Source organism: Aotus nancymaae, unplaced genomic scaffold (assembly GCF_030222135.1).
Source record: "Aotus nancymaae isolate 86718 unplaced genomic scaffold, 86718_ANA_hifiasm-v0.15.2.pri h1tg000088l, whole genome shotgun sequence".
Taxonomy (NCBI): domain Eukaryota; kingdom Metazoa; phylum Chordata; class Mammalia; order Primates; family Aotidae; genus Aotus; species Aotus nancymaae.
The window spans coordinates 16,906,390-16,925,143 of NW_026988503.1; the positions used below are offsets into that span (position 1 = coordinate 16,906,390).

General features: G+C 38.8%; 1 protein-coding gene across 1 annotated transcript in view; it reads left to right on the forward strand.

The window, feature by feature from the left end:
* SCEL (sciellin) overlaps nucleotides 1–18,754 on the forward strand; it is a 204,534-nt gene that overhangs the window by 122,536 nt on the left and 63,244 nt on the right. Inside the window, exons 6-10 of the mRNA XM_064369135.1 lie at nucleotides 2,667–2,735; nucleotides 6,788–6,856; nucleotides 7,433–7,471; nucleotides 8,512–8,592; nucleotides 10,428–10,493. Coding sequence (XP_064225205.1) covers nucleotides 2,667–2,735; nucleotides 6,788–6,856; nucleotides 7,433–7,471; nucleotides 8,512–8,592; nucleotides 10,428–10,493 — 324 coding nt within the window. The remainder of the gene's footprint in view (nucleotides 1–2,666; nucleotides 2,736–6,787; nucleotides 6,857–7,432; nucleotides 7,472–8,511; nucleotides 8,593–10,427; nucleotides 10,494–18,754) is intronic.

The window sequence follows — 18,754 nt, forward strand, 5'->3', positions numbered from 1 at the left end:
AAGGAGAGGCTCATCATTTGAGTCCAGCCACCAATGGAAATTGCTGCCTCCGTGTTATTCGCCTTTCTCTGGAACGATTAAAGAACACAGATACTTGTGTTTTTTAAGTGTGAAATATGCTTCATGTTCTTAGTGTACGTACAGTGTGTTTTAGGTTAACAGGAGCTTAATGCATTTCATGCTTATTTCATATTTTAAATTGCATGGGTTTCCTGAACCCTTCCTTGTGGTGGCCAGCATTGTGGCTGAAGTAGCATATCAGTATTTGAAGGAACAAAAATCTGTAAGCCCTAGACATTTCCCCCTTGACTTATAACTAACAACACAGAATCAATCTCCCTAAAAGAGTAAGGTAGATTGTTTTTCTCCTGGTACTTGCTAAGAGGATATCACTTGTCATATTTTCTGCTCTGCAGAGGCTGTCTTTACTTTGATGCCCACTCAACAGCCACTTTGGAGCACCCTCTATGTGTCAGCACTGTGCCAGGTGCCAGGCATAGGACATAATCTTTGACCTTAGGAGCTCTTGTATTCATGAGAAAAGATCCACAAATGAAAATACTAAAGTTTGCCATGGAAAGTGCTATGGTAGAGTTGTGTGAGTGCACTACAGGAATAGAAAGGAGGGGAGACTAACTCTGCCTAAATAATCAGAGTCCTCACCAAGGAAGTGGTCTGGTGTTGGCGATGCTTGAAGGATTATGAGGAAAAATTTCCCAAATGGGCAAGGCTGGCTGGTGGGCATACAGCAAGGAAAGAAGCACTTCCAGCAGAGATGACAACGTGTGCAGGGAGCTGGAATGAGTGGTGACTGAAAATAAAGGAAAATAAATACTATGCTGTCATCACCTTAGATAATACCTTCACATTATCCACAATTGGAACGTGTGACTGTGCACATGTTCTGGTCGATCTTTTAAACGTCAAATAAGGATGATAGTCAAATAGCACCTGTGGGAGGCCTCCAGTGCACCAGTAGCTGTGTTAAGAGCTGCAAACAAAACCAAGTCCCTGCTTCCACAGAGCTTGCATCCTAGTTGAAAGTGAGGGAGAGGAGAGAATGAAAATAACATGTAATAGCATGTCTTATTGTGATAAGCAGTAGGAGGACAATAGTCACCTGGAGACATAGTGATGGTTCTGGGGAGGGGCTGTTTTCTGGAAGGGGTCAGATGGCCCTCCAGCACCTGTTTGCATTGACACATTACACACGATGGTGAACCACACAATGATTTCACTCTGAGGTTGTATTAAACGTTGGGGGAGTTGTCTTAGGCAATTTTCTTCACTTTTTTCTTGCCTTAACTGATACTGTTCCCTCTACCTCTATTTGAAAATGTTCACATCTATTTCTCCTCCAAGGCCCAGCTCAAGTGGCGCTGCATTCCATAAAGCCTTCTCTGGTTTGTACACCTAGAAATCAGCTTTCTCAGCTTAGAACTTCCTTACATGTTAACTAAACCTCTTTTATGGCACTGACTACCTTCTGCCTTTGGATGTACATATATGATTTGCCCCTCTTGCTCTGTGTGGATAGCAGCTATAGTTATTTTATTCTAGATTTCCTTATACTTATCAGTACAACAGTGTTGATTAATATAGCAAATATTACGTTCTGCACTATTAATATAGCAAATATACTTTTTGCACTCTTCCTAGTACTTTATCTGTTGAGTACATCCAAATAGTTGCTTAGTGAAACTACGCCATATCAAGTTTAAAATTAAATCTTTAGTATCTAGCCTTAGTACTTATTCTAATGCAATACTTTGAATATGCTGGCTTTAAATTACATTTGGAAATACAAACACATTAAATAATGGACAACTCTCTAAAGAGCTTGCTTGCTTTATATCATAGGGTTATATGAGGCATTAAACAAGCTTTTTAGTTTGATCAATCTGATCAAGATCTTTCCTCCGCGTCCATGATTCCCTCTATTGAGCCTTCTGTCCTCCTTTCTGTTATTTTCTAAATTGCCCCGCCCCTGCATTTTTGCTCATCTGTCTTGCTCTCCTCTTTCCCGTCTCTCCTTTCCTTCTTCCTATCACTCTTCTCTCTTCCTCTTTTCCTCCTATCCTTCCTTTCTCTCATTTCCCACTTGTCCTTTTCATCTTCTCCAGCTTTTCTTGTTTCCTTCCTTTCCTTTCTTTCCTGTCTTTCCCCTCCTTCTGCCTGTAAGTTCCCTTCTTTCAACCCTGTCCACGGTGCTGAATATTAAAGAAAGTATTTATGGATTTAGTCTGTGGTGCTAGCTAATGGCACTGCTGAAACTCTGCAAACAAAAACATAGTCGAGTATAAAAGATTGAGTTCCTATTATGTATAAATAAACAACATTGACAAGAGTACATATTAGTTATTAACCATTTTGCGTGTTGTGTTGTTTGTTGTGTTGTATGTTTTATGTATCCTTATTCCCAATCTGAATATGTTACATTGTTGTTAGAAGCAATTGAAGCCAGAGAAGAATCTTTTATTAGCATAGGAAATTAGATTTTCCATAATTTATTCTATCCAAGTTGCAAGAGTTGGGTACTCCAAATCTATCTTTCCTTGGTAACATGTAAATTTCCTAATAGGTCAAAATATTGCCATATGTATGATAGATTTTATAAACTATTTTTTGTAATTTATTTAATTTTTTGGTAATTATTTTTGCTACAGGAAAATAAATGAGAGAAATGTGCCAAAAGCTACAATCAGTCGGTATAGTTCTGATGACACTTTAGACAGGTGAGGTGCTTTTGAACCATGTAAGTGGAATGCATAACATACTAAATTCCTTTTCTCATAAAGTTATGAAGTATTTAAAAGTTTACCAAAATAAGGTTTGAACCACTGGTATTTTATTCCAAGGGATGGAGGGCTCTAAGAATTGAATTACCTACTTGAAATCTCACTAAATCTCGACTAGATGCATTTCTAAAATTTTGCTAATAGTAGATTGATATGAAAAATTCTTAGAGACACTGATTTGAGTACAGCTATGGTGGGTACTATGCGGAATCTGTTAGTTCAATTTAAAATGGAGAATATAGAGCTTTTTGGGTGTGAATATGTGTAATCCTTGTTCCAACATTTGGTTCTTCCACATGGATGGTAGAAAAACATCAGTCTGTGCAACTGCTTTATGGAGAGACTGTAAATTTTAATAGTACAATAGTTTCAATCTACTCCAGGACAGAGATATTAGCTCTTTACTTTCACTTTAGAAAGTAAAAATACTCTTTCAGCCCTGGAGTCCCCATAGGGTGGACAGAATGAGTCCAACGTATATGCCTGTTAGATCCTTCTTACATGGAGGGAAAGGGCTCTCTACAGGGAAAATAGAGCAACTTTTATTAAGGTTGAAGTATAAATGCCACAAATCACATTTTTGTTTTTGATTTTTGTTTGTTTGTTTTTTGAGACAGAGTCTCGCTCTCTCTCCAGGCTGGAGCGCAGTGGCGTGATCGCTGCTCACTGCAACCTCCACCTTCCGGGTTCAAGTGATTCTCCTGTCTCAGCCTCTGGAGCAGCTGGGACTACAAGCATGCGCCACCACGCCCAGCTAATTTTTGTATTTTTAGTAGAGATGGGGTTTCATCATGTTGGCCAGGATGGTCTCAGTCTCTTGACCTAGTGATCCGCTTGCCATGGTCTCCCAACACAAATCACATTTTTAGTTTAGATTTGGTAGAGATGCTTAGTAAGCATAAGTAAAGGACAAAGTTCGCATCTTTAATAGGAGTCTAGGCACCATGAATACCCAAAGCCAGTGCTAGTTGAGTTTACTCTCTGCAGCTAAAGATGTGCTGCAATTGTAGGCAAAAATGGCACCTGCTGAGTTTTAAGCAAATATCTGGTAACTTGCAGCATCCAATAGACTCTAAACTCAGAGTATGCCAGTGTTGATTCATACAGCAAAGGTATATAGCTTCTGCACTTTTCCTAGGCTTTCACATCAGTCATCCTAATAGAGGATAGTCAAGGCTGGGATCCTAAAGAGTTGGTCTTTCTCTTTTAAAAATTATCATCCTTGTCAAAAATGAATTTGTAGTATATATGCAAGATCTCATCTCTACAGCGGTGCATAGAGAAGAGGCAGATAAAATACTTCTGTTCATTCATCCTGGTCTTGCAGATGGTTAATTGCAGAAGGAAACCCTATTTCTAGGAATGAATTTTTAAGTGAGATAATTGAACCTCAAGTAAGGGGGAAGACCTAAGATTTTGTAGGCTGTGTGTCTGAACATTTATGTTAGGCCAGCCAAGATACAGCCTAGGAATGTTGGAAATAGACTAGACCTCACAGGCAATGTAGTTAGGTCATTCTCAGCCTCAGTGATAAATTAGAACCACTGAGGGTGCTCTTAAACTTTATTTGTGCCTTGGTCCTACTACCCCTCACTCCCCTAAATCTGATTTTGTTAGCCAGAGGTGAAACTCCAGAATTTTTTTCAAGCTTATAAGGTAATTCTTATGTGCAGCTGAGATTTAGAACCACCGCTATAGCCCAAGCCCTTCACTTTATACCCTAGAAACAGGCCCAGAGATTACATGATTTATTTACACAATTTAGTGGTATGTTTGGGAACAGTACCCTGGCAGCTCATTCCCAAGGCACTAAATGTGGAAATGGACTTGAGGAAGGGAACACAGGGGTCATTAAAGAAAGGCAAGTCCTGTTAGCAGGAGCTGAACTTCTGTAATACAGACCATTCCAAAATCTAAGACGTGACATAATTTTAGGAGGAAGATGATCAAATATATCTGGTATGTGTGCATTTGCATTTTAATAATGATACACTTGTTTTGATGAATATGAGAAAAGTACTGAGTTTACATTTGGAAAGTTCCCTTTAAAATATGCTTATGTGGGTAAAAGATGAGGTGTGCAAAAGAAACGTAAATGTGTATGTAGCATGCAGAGATGGTGGGGTATAAACTAACTTGGAAAACCTAGGTTAGGAGGCCCCCTAGTGCTCTGTTGTGAAAGTATAACTTTTCCTTTGGCTCTTCTGATCATGTTGCTAATTACATTGTTTGGTATTTCAAGTTTCCAAGACCGATTTTTATTAAAACCACTTATTTTACATCACAAGGTGACAGAAAATTTAATTTCCAGGATAAATACAAAATTAATCTCCCCCAGCAACAAGAAATCAACATATGTATTGGAATGGTTGTTTAGAGTTCTCTCTATTACCATTGATAGACTTTTCCCCTGGGTGGCATGAAAGAGATTGTGAGAGGTGAAGAACAAAGACTAAGGGAAGGCGTGTTAACCTAATATATGAGTTTGGGGAACAATCATACTACAGAATCAGCTATATGACATTGGATCCCAGTGAACAACTTGGGAGATAGACTACTTTCTACTTGTGTGGCCAAGAGAAAACCACACAAATGATTCTGAGACTCCATTTCTTTACCTATAAAATGAAAATCATTACACCCACCTTGTAGGGATGGTCTGGAGAGTAGAGAAAAGGATATCAAATGACCAGCAAAAAGTAGTAGGTAAGAGACAAGGAAAGAAGGAACAGAGACTGAAGTTATGAGACCCCACCATTGGTATAGAATGATAACCTTCCTTATTTGTGCTTTCTGACACAAAAAGCAAATAAACACACCTTTTCTAGATCTATGAGATTAGAATGATTAAAATTTCTAATGACAATTTAGACTCATTACATGTATTAGTCAAAGTAAACTAATTTGTCAAGGTAGAGTAACTTTTTAACAAGTCCCCTTCCTCTTCTAGATGGTTTAACACACTGTAAGGTATTGCTTGACTCATCAGAGCCGAATATGATTTGCTGGAGTCCATGAAGTGACTCAAGGGCCTAAGTTCTTTCTGTATTTGAATGCTGCCATCTTTAACCCATGCATACCAAAGCCATAGTAGAAGAGGGGAGAAAGAACATGGAAGATCACCAGGAGGTTTTACAATGGGTTCAGAAGTGGCAGATAACACGTCTGCCCACACTCTTTAGTCTAGAGCTCAATCACATGGTCCCAACTTAATTGCAATGAAGGTTAGGAAATGTGGTCTCCCTGATTGCTCAGAAAGAAAAGAAAATGTGTTTGGCAAACACATAATATTGTCTATGCCACAAACCATTAAAAAAAATTTAAGTATTTTGTTGATGCCTTTCACTGACATAGGAAGTAGTCATTGACAAGATATATCATTAGACAATAATGAAAATGAAAATAGTTAATGAGTTAAATGCTCAATGAGTCAGAAAGACAGATAGGCAAAAGGCATAACACTTTTAATATTTCAGGTCAGGTGCAGTGGCTCATGCCTGTAATCTCAGCACTTTGGGAGGGGGAGGCAGGTAGGTCACCTGAGGTCAGGAGTTCGAGACCAGTGTGACCAACATGGTGAAACCCTGTCTCTACTAAAACTATAAAAATTAGCTGGGAATCAGGGCACATGCCTGTAGTTCCAGCTACTCAGGAGGCTGAGGCAGGAGAATAGCTTGAACCCTGTGGGTGGAGGTTGCAGTGAGCTGAAATCATGCTACTGCACTCCAGCCTGGGCAACAGAGCAAGACTCCAGCTCACAAAAACAAAACAAAACAAAATAACAAACTATATTAAAACAACCTTATAAGTAGATTTTGTTATAAGTAGTTTCCTTGTATTTTAAAATTTTCTAAAATGTAACACATGAACAATGGTTCTGTTTACTAGAGAAAGACTATGTTGTTAAGTTATTCTAGCATGAAAAAGGTCTGAAAGGAGTTTGATAACTTAAATGTTTATCCAGACTTTTGTTTTGTTTCTTTATAAAGGATCTCAGACAGAAAGGACGCTGCTAAAACATATAAGGCCAATACCTTGGATAACCAACTAACCAATAGGTACCAGTATCTACTAACTATGGGAAAGGCTCAAGTATAATATTTTTCTAAGTGTTACCTATGTACTTGCAAGTCTTCAAACCTATGTGATATCTTTCTGTAAATTCTTAGTCTCGATATTTTTATTGCAGAAATTCAGGAGTAAAAATCATCACTCCTGTACATGGCTAGAATGAAACCTTGTTGTTTAGCTTAAAAATCAAGAGCACTTGTAGCTCCAAATCACCATTCTTACCACATTTATGTTTCTGTTTAAGTTGTCCTGGTGGCAAAATTATGAAATAGGTGCAAATGCAAATTTTACATTATTATTGTTAAGGAAAATTACTGACCCCAACAAATAAAAACACTGGGCTTAAAAGGCGCTGAATTTTCAGAAGAAAAAAAATTTCGTTGGAATCTAGTACAAGAAACAAAATCATGAAATCATCTCATTGAATTTATTCAAATATGATGCTTTCTATTTCTCTCAACCAATGTCTAACTTTTAATAACTCTAAATTCAAGAATAATTCCAAATAGATGCAAATGTCCATTCTTCATTGTTAAAACTTTGCTTTCTTTCTCTCTTACCAGGAGCATGTCCACGTTTAGATCATCGGGAGTAACAAAGTTGTATGTATTCTTTATAATTGTAGTATATTTCTTTGTATGTGTTCAAGAAAAACCCAGGGTATACCACCTGCAGGCCAATTTTACTGGAACACAGCCATGCCCCTATTGTCCTGGCAGAGTTGAGTAGTAGACGAGAGATGCCAAAATGGTCTGCAAAGGTTCAATTGTGACTCTCTGGACTTTTGCAGAAAAAAGGTTCGCCAATCATTACTCTAACCAAACCAAAGCTTAGGTCATCCTTTCTTTCTTCTTCTTTATTAAAATCTAGACTCCTGATTTTCCCCCCACAGGACTTTTCTTCCCTCTACCCCCACAATAATTAACCCTTCCTCCACACCTCACCTCCTTCCCCACCTACCCTTCACATTTACACCTCCTCCTTCAGAGAAAATTAAATTGAGAAATCATAGGGTGAGCTAAAAATCTGTTTAAGTGAAATACATTTTCTCTTGAATGTACTACTGGTGGTTATAAGCAGCCCAAATCGGACAGATTTATAAACTTATTTTGTTTTTGAATTCTTATTTATGTATAAAGTAATGTATACACTGGATCATACATCTCAGAACTTGAAACGGGCCTGGGTCACTTCCATTTTTTGAGGATCTGCATATATGAATAAATGCTAGGTAGAGACTTAAGATTGTATGATTTAAAATGTTTTCCTAAGCAATAATGCTTCTAATGCAAAAAACTGCAACATAATTAGTCACAATATAATCACAGGAATAAAATAAATGTGAATCTGTAGCACATCAGAATGGATTGGTCAGAATTTCTGACAGTTAATGTCATTTTATGAATCACTTCTTTATTCTATTCCTTTAGTTTTAGCTAGTTATATGAGAACCTGACAACTTCTAAACTAAGGAAGTCAACTCAGGAAGAAGATTTTTGGCTGTTTTTCCATCCTGAAGTGAAACATTTTGTGATGAACAGAGAGCAGGCAGGAATATGAGTAGATGTTAAGACTCTTCAAAGGTGGGGTGAAATGGTAAAGTTTGAGAGTGTGATTAATTGTTGTTCTTGTCATTAAATAGGCAACCTGGCAGTTCGTTGAATGCAAACACCTCCAACATCATGGCATCCACTTCTGCTACTACTCCTGTAAAGAAAAAAAGGTACAATGAGTTCATTGTAACTACCTCTTGCTGATACACTATGAAAGACTGTTCTTTAACTTCTGAACCAGGTCATCCACCAAACTCCCAGACAGCATTAGAAAGCTTCCTCCTCTCTTTCCCAGGGATCCAGCATCTACATTCTGCTGTTCCCAAACTTCAGCTCTTTCCCCCAACAATCTCTTTCTCAAATATAGAGTCTTATTTTCAGTTCCTTTAGGGGCTTGAATTTCCAGGAAATGTTTTAGATGATAGAGCTCGCATGTTAAATGGCAGACTACTTGAGGTAGCATGTTTCATGGAGTCCTGCTGCTGGGAATGCCTTAACCTGAAACAATGATGGATGTAGGGCCACATACTTCCACGCTTCTGAAACCAGCCTGTATCTGGAGCTGATACCTCTGCTCTGTGGATTGGGCTGAACTTGCTTCCAAACACAGAGTCAAAGACCCTTTCTGGAGACATCCATGTGTTTGTGTGATTCTTGCCTCCTCCTCTGACCTCCCCTGCATGGTCTCCCACATTCTGCTGCTGCTGAGTCCTATGCCATTAGCAGGCACAGAGGAGTAGTTGGACCAGTGGTGACCAAATAATCTTCATGAGACAGAACATGATGGTGGAAGAGATTTTTCCATGTTGAAAAAACCCCAGGGCTATGAATTGTGATGCAAATGGAAAACAAGCATTTATAAATGTCAGTGCTTTTAAATTTTCTCAATTTCCCTGTTTGCACCTGGGTCCATGCTCCATATAGGATAGGTGCTCAATGTTTGTTGATGGACTGGCTGACTTTGCCATGATGCGGCCAGAGAAAAATGACTGATTCTATTTTTTCCTTCAACAAGGTTTTGTTGTAGCTGCAAAGTCTCAGAAAATGTGGCTCATCCTTCCCTGGAACCTACATTTCATGCCCCTTGACACTTTGCTGGTAAAAACAGATTCCTAAGTTTGAAAGAGAAATTTTAGGTCACTTAGTTCAATCTCCCACCTAGTGCAAGAATCTTTCCTCTGACATTTTAGGCATAATTCAGGGCCACTGAAGCCAGCAATAGGACTCTCACTATTTTGGGACACATCTTCGACTTGCTTATCTGGGTAGCATCTATTCTTTACATTGAGCTGGAATCTGCCTTGATTGACTCCTATCTTGTCTTAGTTCAATTCTGTGGTGACTCAAAGAATAGACCTACTTAAAGAATTTAAAGCCCCATTTCCTGTATGCCTTTCCTTCTGTAGTGTGTATCATTCTCATCTGAATATCTTCAGTTTTCATCCATATCTTGGTCTTTCTGCTTAGCTATTATTACCAATTAAAATTATGTCCTAGTGATATCAGGACATCTTCCTAATTGAAGTTAGAACTGAAGGTAGTGCTGCTATGATATTCACTTATGCTTTCAATGTTCTTACTTGTCAGAGTTTTCTATCACAGTTTGTAAAAAATTATATTTTGAGTTAGAGTATAAGATTGTTATTTCTGTTATAAAATAGTTCAGACATACAGAAAACTAGGAAGAATAACATGATAAACATATGAATTTGCTCTCTAGATTTAACAATTGTCATTATTTTCCAGGCTTGCTTTAGATTTCTTTTTAAAAGAGGTGTCCACATTACTTAGTGCCAAAGGAAATGAGAAAAGAAGTTTACTTGGAGGAACAGATAGCCTAGAATACAGGACAGTTACATCCTACTTCATTTATGAAATAGTGTTCATTTTACTTCCAAGGCTTGGTATAATCTCATTGCCTTTTTAACTGTCAAATTATTTTCAGACACGTGGGTGTGATCAACCTTTCAAGCACCATGTTTATTATTGTGTCATTTCTTAACAGGCAGTCCTGGTTTCCACCGCCCCCTCCAGGTTACAATGCCTCTTCAAGCACAGAAGCCAGGAGACGGTAAGGGAAAGGTGTCAGGTGTAATTACTGTGCTATTGAATGGAAGAACATGTCAGGCATTGACAACATATCATTGTGGATGCTTTGGGATAAATGGGAGGCAATCTCGGGAACTCTCAGCCCTGTACAAGAGAGTGTCCAGTGGGAATAAGGTCAGGGCTACAAATAACCTGGCAGGACATCTGACAAACTGCTAGGAGTAAGTTGGTGGCTGTATTAGATTGCTAGGGTTGCTTACAGCCAGAAGAAATGAGTGCCACAAGCTGGGTGCCACGAACTGCCATGAAGTGCCACTAGGTGGCTTAAACAACAGGAATTTATTGCCTCACAGTTTCAGAGGCCAGAAGTCCAAAGTCAAGGGTTCAGCAGGGGTGGTTCCTTCTGAGGGCTGTGAGGGGGCCCCTAACTTCTGGTGGTTTCCTGGTATTCACGGACATTGCCCAGCTGGTACAAGCATTGCCCTGATCGCTGTCTTCATCTTCGCATGACCTTCTCCCTGTGTGCATGTCTGAATCCAAATTTCCCTCTCTTATAAAGCAGCTAATCATACATCTATCCTACTCCAGTATGACCTAATCCTAACTTAACTAATGACATCTGCAATCACCCTATTTCTAAGTAAGGTCACATTCTGAGAGATTGTGGATTAGGACTTCAACATATGAATTTTTGGGGCAGAGGGACATAGCTTAACCCTTAACAGTGACAGCAGCTAAGAACAGAGTCAGGCATCAGAAGGGGTTGCAATGTGGGCTCCTGGTGCCCACCTGCCTCCAGGCTGTGCAGAACCCGGAGAACTGGATGAGGATACGTGTGGCAAGTTGTTCCTAAATGTTAAGTGACAAATGAGTGTTTTCTACTTTTATCTTTTGTTGAGAGTAATAGTTAAAACTAAATGATAGATCAGGTGGAGGACACCTTATTCTACAATTTTCATACTATGAATGCCAGTAACAATTCAATTTAATAAATAATAAACACTGCCATGTGCCAGATATTATTCTATGATCTTGGGATATATCAGTGAACAAAACATGGAGCCTGCACTCTGGTCTTTAAAGAAACATGCTCTCTAATCTATATCATCACTAACTCAGAAACAAAAACAGGCCTCCTATTTAGTTTACTTTTCAGGTATCCAGAGATGTTTTTATGTCTTCTGGAACATTTTCATGTTTCAGTGGGATCTGTTTTTTTAATTCTGACTATTGGAAAAGAGAATATTATTAAACTATGTGCCTATTTAATATTAGATTGGTTTATTTTCTAAAATTGTCATCTACCGTGCAGACTTCTAACATCTGTTTCATTTCTAAGTAATGGATATATTTAGAAATACATTTTTTTTTGCGATAATTTGTGTGAGCTCTATCAGGATGTAAAGAAACTCTAGTTGGTCAATAGACGCAAAGAGCTTGAGTTGCTTTTATTTATACCTGTCATTACATTATCTATCTATCTATCTATCTATTATCTATATATCTATCTATCATCCGTATCTGTCTGTCTGTCTACCTATCTATGACTAAATCAAATTACTGAGCATGTTGAGCAGTCACAACTTGGAATCACATTCACCTGCTGTTACAGTGTTTTATTTTAGAACCTGCTCATCTATAGATGACTTCCAATTACGTGGACTGCCGTGTATGAATTACATTTAGAGTTTAAAACAGTCTTTCCCCTGAGGCTGTTATTAGATACTTCCGTATGGGTGATACCTTTGATATAAGGAGCTATGTAAGTGGGAAAATGTTAAGTAGGAGTTCTCCTAGTTATTATCTTTTTCTGAGTGTTGTTAAGAGCCATCCAATTTTGTCTTGATGAAGAACAACTGGTACTTTTCTTAGATATATTTACTACTTATTTTTAAAATAACTTCATATTTTTGTCCTCAACTCATCATTGCAATTATTAATTATTCCAATGTCATTATAAAAAGCAACTGGTTATATAACAGTGTAAAAACATGGAAGGATTATTCATGAATTAACATCTCATGCTATCAATGCCTGTTGAGCTTGTGGATCTGTTTGCACAGAGCTGATGGGGTCTGGCTCTATGCCCTCCCTCACAATTTATGCATTGCTGGATATGATTTACATGGAAGATGAAATGAGTTACAATGCTCCTATTTCTGATTCTTGGCTCAGATCCATAGCTCTGGAACTAAGGGAAAGAGGAGATTACTAGGCTAGGTTGATCAATTTCTATGTCCATTGCTTTTTTAGAGTCACAGATTATTAGTATAATGGCTAAATGAGAAGACTTCTCTTTGAGGATCGGAAATAATGTCATGCCAAGCCTTCAGGGAAAGGAGAGAATGAATAGTAACAATATAGCAATGTCTTTGATTTCTGAAGTGCTTTTTGGAAGAGTTCAAAGTACAGCTTCTGTTTGTCACCTTTAATGTCAGTGCATTCCCAGGGCTGAGAAACAGCCTTTTTAGTAAATGCTGAAAAATAGAAGCAATTATTAAATGATAAAAGGGAGTAGAGGCATCAAAAAGATATCTTTGTTCCCAGAAGAGCCCAAAGAAAATGAAAATAGGTCAAAAGCAGATAAAAATTGGGGACTATGATTGATAACACTAGCTAATAGCTCAATGTTAAACATTTTCCTTTATCTTTCACTAATACACTGGTATTTATCTCTCCCCCTTGTCTCTTCCCTCCCATCTTCTCCAAAAGAATTTTGCCTTAGTACTAATATCCTCATGTTTTCTGTTCTTAATTTTGCAAACCTTTTCTTTTTCACCACCTAATCTTTCCCTGAAATGTCATTTTCTCCCATATATCTTATTCTGTGCAACACACTTGAAAAGACCACCAAACTTCCCTGTCATCCAGGAATGAGTCCTTTCCCTGGAATTTCCTCCCTTGACTTCTCTGTAGCCTTTAATACCATGGGTTATCTTATCTCTCATTTGTTCCTTTCTTAATTTATACACTATGGAAGAAATCAAGTTCAGATGAAAAACTTGCGTTTCATTGTGTTTCGATTAAATCTATTACAAGCACAATGTAAACCATACCCAAAGGACCTTACACCTTTTTTATCACCAGAAGAGCTCATAATATCATACCTTTATTTAAATGTGTATGTACATCTATGCCTATGACCATGTTGGTCTATTTTTAAAATTAATATATCTATTCCTACATCTACATCTATATTTATATTTACATGTAATTATGTGTTTATAATTAACACAAGGCTGGTGAGGTTAGCTAGAGCTGAAATGAGAAAATAGAGTTTTAAAAATAGTCATATTTTATAGCTGAAGAAAAAATGAAATTTCCTGAGAAGTGTCATTTTATGTATGATATACACTAGTCATGCAATGAGAGAGTTCAGACCTGGGTGATCAAACAAAATTTTGGAGTTAAGACTTGAATATCTTTGAAAACCTCTTGTCCTATTTTTGTAAATATTCAAGAAAGAAGCTGTAATTCATGACAGCAAGACATATGTAAAGCTTTTAACTTAAATAAAACCTTTGACCCTTCTAGCTGATTTCTGAGCTTGCTTCTTGGTCACTGTGATTTCAGTCATTGGGATATAAATGTTATCTGTCTTCTTTCTTCTCTTGCTAAAAATGGAAATAACCAATACAGTGTTTTGAATTTTCAAGATATGCCAAGCAGATTATCCTTTGAAGTTGTCTTATCAGAACGTGTTTTCTTTTAATTTTAATCAAGACTGAATCAAAATTTAACTTTATAACTGTTGTTCCTCGTTATATTCCTCTGTCTCTCCTCCTACCTCTCTGATCAAAGTCCTGCTCACTGGTTTCCCCATTTTCCAAGTTCAAACTTCTTTCATCTTAAAAATATAGCTCCGAAGAACTTGATAGCCTAATCTTACAAACCCACTCAGCTGACACCCTTCCTCTCTTTCCATCTCAGCTGACATTTTCGGAAGAGTTGATGATGGCTTTTCATCTCCATTTTCTGGTTCCTGTCACCATTAGTTCATGAAAACAGCTCTCCCTAAGTAACTGATGACCTTGCTTATACCAGTCTGTATGACCATGTGACCATTCAAAGGGCACCACTGACTCTTTATGCCCTTATGAAGTCTTTCTCGTTGTGAGAACCGGCACACTCCCCCAACACATTCTTCTGGATTTTCTTTCTTTTTGAATTTCTCAGCCATTCTTCTTTAGTGTCCTCAGCTACCTCATCATTTTCTACCAAGCCATTAAAGGTTGATGTTCCTAAAGGCTCCAAGTCCCTCTTCTCTTCTCCTCCCATTCTGTGCTCTGCCTTTCAACAGTAGGATTCAGATCCAGGGTTTCAGTGGCCATTTGTGTGCTCTCCACCTCTTCATTTATATCCACTCCAGACCTCTTCTCTGAGTTGCCTTTGGATAGCCCACTGCCCACTTGTCTCAAAGACACTGCAAACTCAACGTGTTCAAAATGAAATCCATACTCCTTCATCCTAATCTGGTCCCCTATCTCAGTTAAGAATATTCTCCTGTAATGGTAGTTTAATGGGACTAGCATTGAATCTATAAATTACTTTGGGCAGTATGGCCATTTTCACAGTATTGAGTCTTCCTATTCATAAGCATGGAATGTTTTTCCATTTGTCTGTCACCTCTCTGGTTTCTTTGAGCAGTGGTTTGTAGTTCTCCTTGAAGAAGTCCTTCACTTCCCTTGTTGTATTCCTAGGTATTTTATTCTCTTTGTAGCAATTGTGAATGGGAGTTCATTTATGATTTGGCTCTCTGCTTGCCTGTTGTTGGTGTACAGGAGTGCTAGCAATTTTTGCACATTGATTTTGTATCCTGAGACTTTGTTGAAGTTGCTTATCAGCTTAAGAAGCTTTTGGGCTGAGACAATGGGGTTTTCTAGTTATAGGATCATTTCATCTGCAAACAAAATAATTTGACTTCCTCTCTTCCTATTTGAATATGCTGTATTTCCTTCTCTTACTTGATTGCCCTGGCCAGAACTTCCAATACTCTCTTGAATAGAACTGGTGAGAGAGGGCATGGCCATGTGTATTAGTCTGTTTTCACACTGCTATGAAGAAATACCTGATATTGGGTAATTCATAAAGGAAAGAGATTTAATTGACTCACAGTTCTGCATTGCTGGGGAGGTCTCAGGAAACTTATAATCAGGAAGGAAGGCAAAGGAGAAGCAGGCACCTTCTTCACAGGGTGGCAGCATGGAGTGAGTGCAGCAGGGGAAGACGCCAGACACTTAGAAAACCATCAAATCTCTTGAGACTCACTCACTATCACTAGAACAGCATGGTGGAAACTGTCCCCATGATCCAATTACCTCCACCTGGTCCTGCCCTTGACACATGGGGCTTATGGGGGCTACAATTCGAGGTGAAATTTAGGTGGGGACACCCATATGATCAAACCATATCACCACATTTTGATCTGATTTCCCTTCAATATTTTACCTCTGACTTAGCTCTGTCCTGTTCTGTCAGCTCCACCCTAAACAAGCTATAATTTCCCTGATGTGTCCAAATGCCACTTGCATGAGGTCTTGTAAAGATATGGGATGGTGGGAGTGGTAGCAATATATTGCAGAAGCTCACCCCAAACTACATAAAATGAAATGTTGAAATTCCCTGTTCATAAATTCTTTGGCCATCCCTGTTATCGGGCATTTCCTGTTGGCTAATATTTCTCTGCAGCCCTTAACCTGCTGCCGTTTTGCTCAGCAGCCTCTGACTCCTTTCTTCTGCCTTCCCTCTCCAGCCCCCCAGTTCCTGTTAACTATTTGATGGTTTTATAAGTGCCAAGGAGTTTAGTTCTTTTTTTTTTTCCTGTGGTAGCCTATCCTTAGAGAATCTTATCCTCGTAACAAAACACAATGACATATTCATCTTTTGAGAGGCATTCTATGCAACATTTTAAAATGAAATTTTTCTTGTGTTATCATAAGTTGAACATCCAGCCACACCCACACTTAACACATCAGAGCTATCATGGACCTCTTGGTCTTCCTTCCTGTTTTTATTTAGTCAGCATTGCAGCAAGTTCCAGGGATTAGGGTGCTGATGGAGAAAAAAGATACGACCATGAGGTGGCAGAGGTATGCCACAAGCTTAATTTGGGTGGTGCTTTCACAGGTTTTGCAGCTGAGGGAGTCACTCACCACATGAGAACCTCCAAAGAAAACTGCAAAGAGACCACCGCCTAGAAAGGGAGGAGGGTGAAGGGCCTCCTGGGGGAAGAGGGATCAGAGAAAGGGCTTTCATGTCTAGGTGACGTAGCTCAGCATCATGACGGGAGTCCCAGAGCAGAGAACTCTGAAAAGTGGCAGCAGCTCTGAGTCCTTTATAGCCCCTAAAGTTGGAGAATATGAATGTACAAAAAAACCACATATAAGATCCACTGTAGGGGCATGAGAAGAACTTCAGTCTTCTCTGGGAGATCTGATGTTGTAGGAAGAGCTTCTAGCAGGGAACTCAGAGATCAGGTCCCCAAAGAGGTGTGGGATTTGGAGGAAAGAGAGAAATTATGCAATGCTAGGTTTTCAAGCCTAGGGTGATTTTAAGCATAGTAATGCCACTAATCAATGTGGGAAGAAATAAGAGCTGAATGGGGAGTACACAGTTGGTTGTAAGCAGCTGACACTGTGTTTTCTTTTGAGCAGGTAGGGTCTGGGACACTGGAAGGATGTATTTGTAGCAGTGATTTCCAAGCAAAGGTAAACAGCCAGACAGGAGGAGGGAGTGTGCTCAGGTAAAAGGCAGGTTCCAAAGATCCAGATTTGGGAATGAACCCAGGGATTTAAAATGTAGTATCTTTGGAATGAAGATACCTGTTGAGAAAAGATTAAACGAGAAGAGAATGAAAGTTGAACCTTGATGTGTGTCTATACATCAGGTGTGATGGGAGTCATCTTTCAAAAAATCTGGCATGAATTTTACTTCCTCCCCAAAGTCTTCACACCCCAGGGTGTTACTTTTGTCAACTGGACTCGGAAGGCTTATGATCTTCGATGCTCATTTAGCAATTAATTGCGCATTACCTTGACACATCACTTACTAGTGCAGTGTACTCACCAACTAGATGGCATCATCTTATAACTCTTTGTATCATGAAGTAAATTTATCCATAGTAGTTTGTCAATAAGTGCATATTGATTGATTGATTGATTTTAATGTTTCTTAGTATCTACTAGACAATGAATTTCCCTCAACCTGTTATTTTATTTGTCTTTTTGTAGTTGTGCTGTATTCTATGGGCTAAGTAACACCTCTGTCTCTCCCTTTCTCACTCTGTTTCTCCCTCTCTCTATCTCTTTCTCTTTCCAAAACAATTATCAAGCTCTGGCTATGTGCTAAAAAAACACTTTGCTTGATGCCAGGAGTACAAAAAGGAGTACAGAGAGAAAACTCAGCTTCTACCAGGGAGTCATTTTGAGCCAAGAAGGCTGGCCCTCACCAAGGGAGGGTCCTTGGGAATATGATAGGCACAAAGGTCAAGGCAGCCACAAAATATGTAGAGTACACAGAAGGAGGCAGTAGACGTTGTATCTCGGGTAGAGTAGGCTCAAAGGAGGCAATGCCAGAGGTGAGCCTTAAAGAATGAGCAAGAGTAAGCCAGATGCAGAGGGTAGGTGTAGATGGAGGTGTTCCAGGCAGAAAGGAGAGGAGGAGCAAAGTTCCAATGCCAGAGAGTACAGTATGTGCAGGCGTGTATATGTGAGTGTATTTTTAAGTGTAGAACCATGGGCTTCCCATCCAGGGACATTCTCTGCATTTATCCTTTATCAATCATATTTAGTGGTAGCAGAAAATCCAGTAATTGCAAATCTGATGTCATGTGGGAAAATGTCTTTTAATATAATACACTATGGGCAGATATCCACTCATAATTTGCGGTAAGCCTAAGTACCTTTTGAGAATATCATGTTTCTATTTTAAGAGTGAATGCTGTGCCATTATGTAATTTGAGCTCTGACCATATGCTGTAGATTTGGAGTGTGTACAAAAGAAAGTGCAAGTGTCATCAGTGCAGAAAATCACTAGAAGTTCAGAGCCACATTTCCGTCTTCCCATTTCTTATGTTTTGTGATCTGCCCGAAAGCCTAACACAAAGCAATGTGTCAGCAATCACTTGTATATGTCTTCATTTTTGAAGTTCTTAAACACTTTCTTATCTTTGGGACTTTTGAAAGAGTGGAAACATTTGCCAGATGTGAGCCAATTGGGAGAATAATAGGTGCTATCTGAAGAAATATTCAGGTGCATCATAAGGAACTAGAGAAATAACAGTTC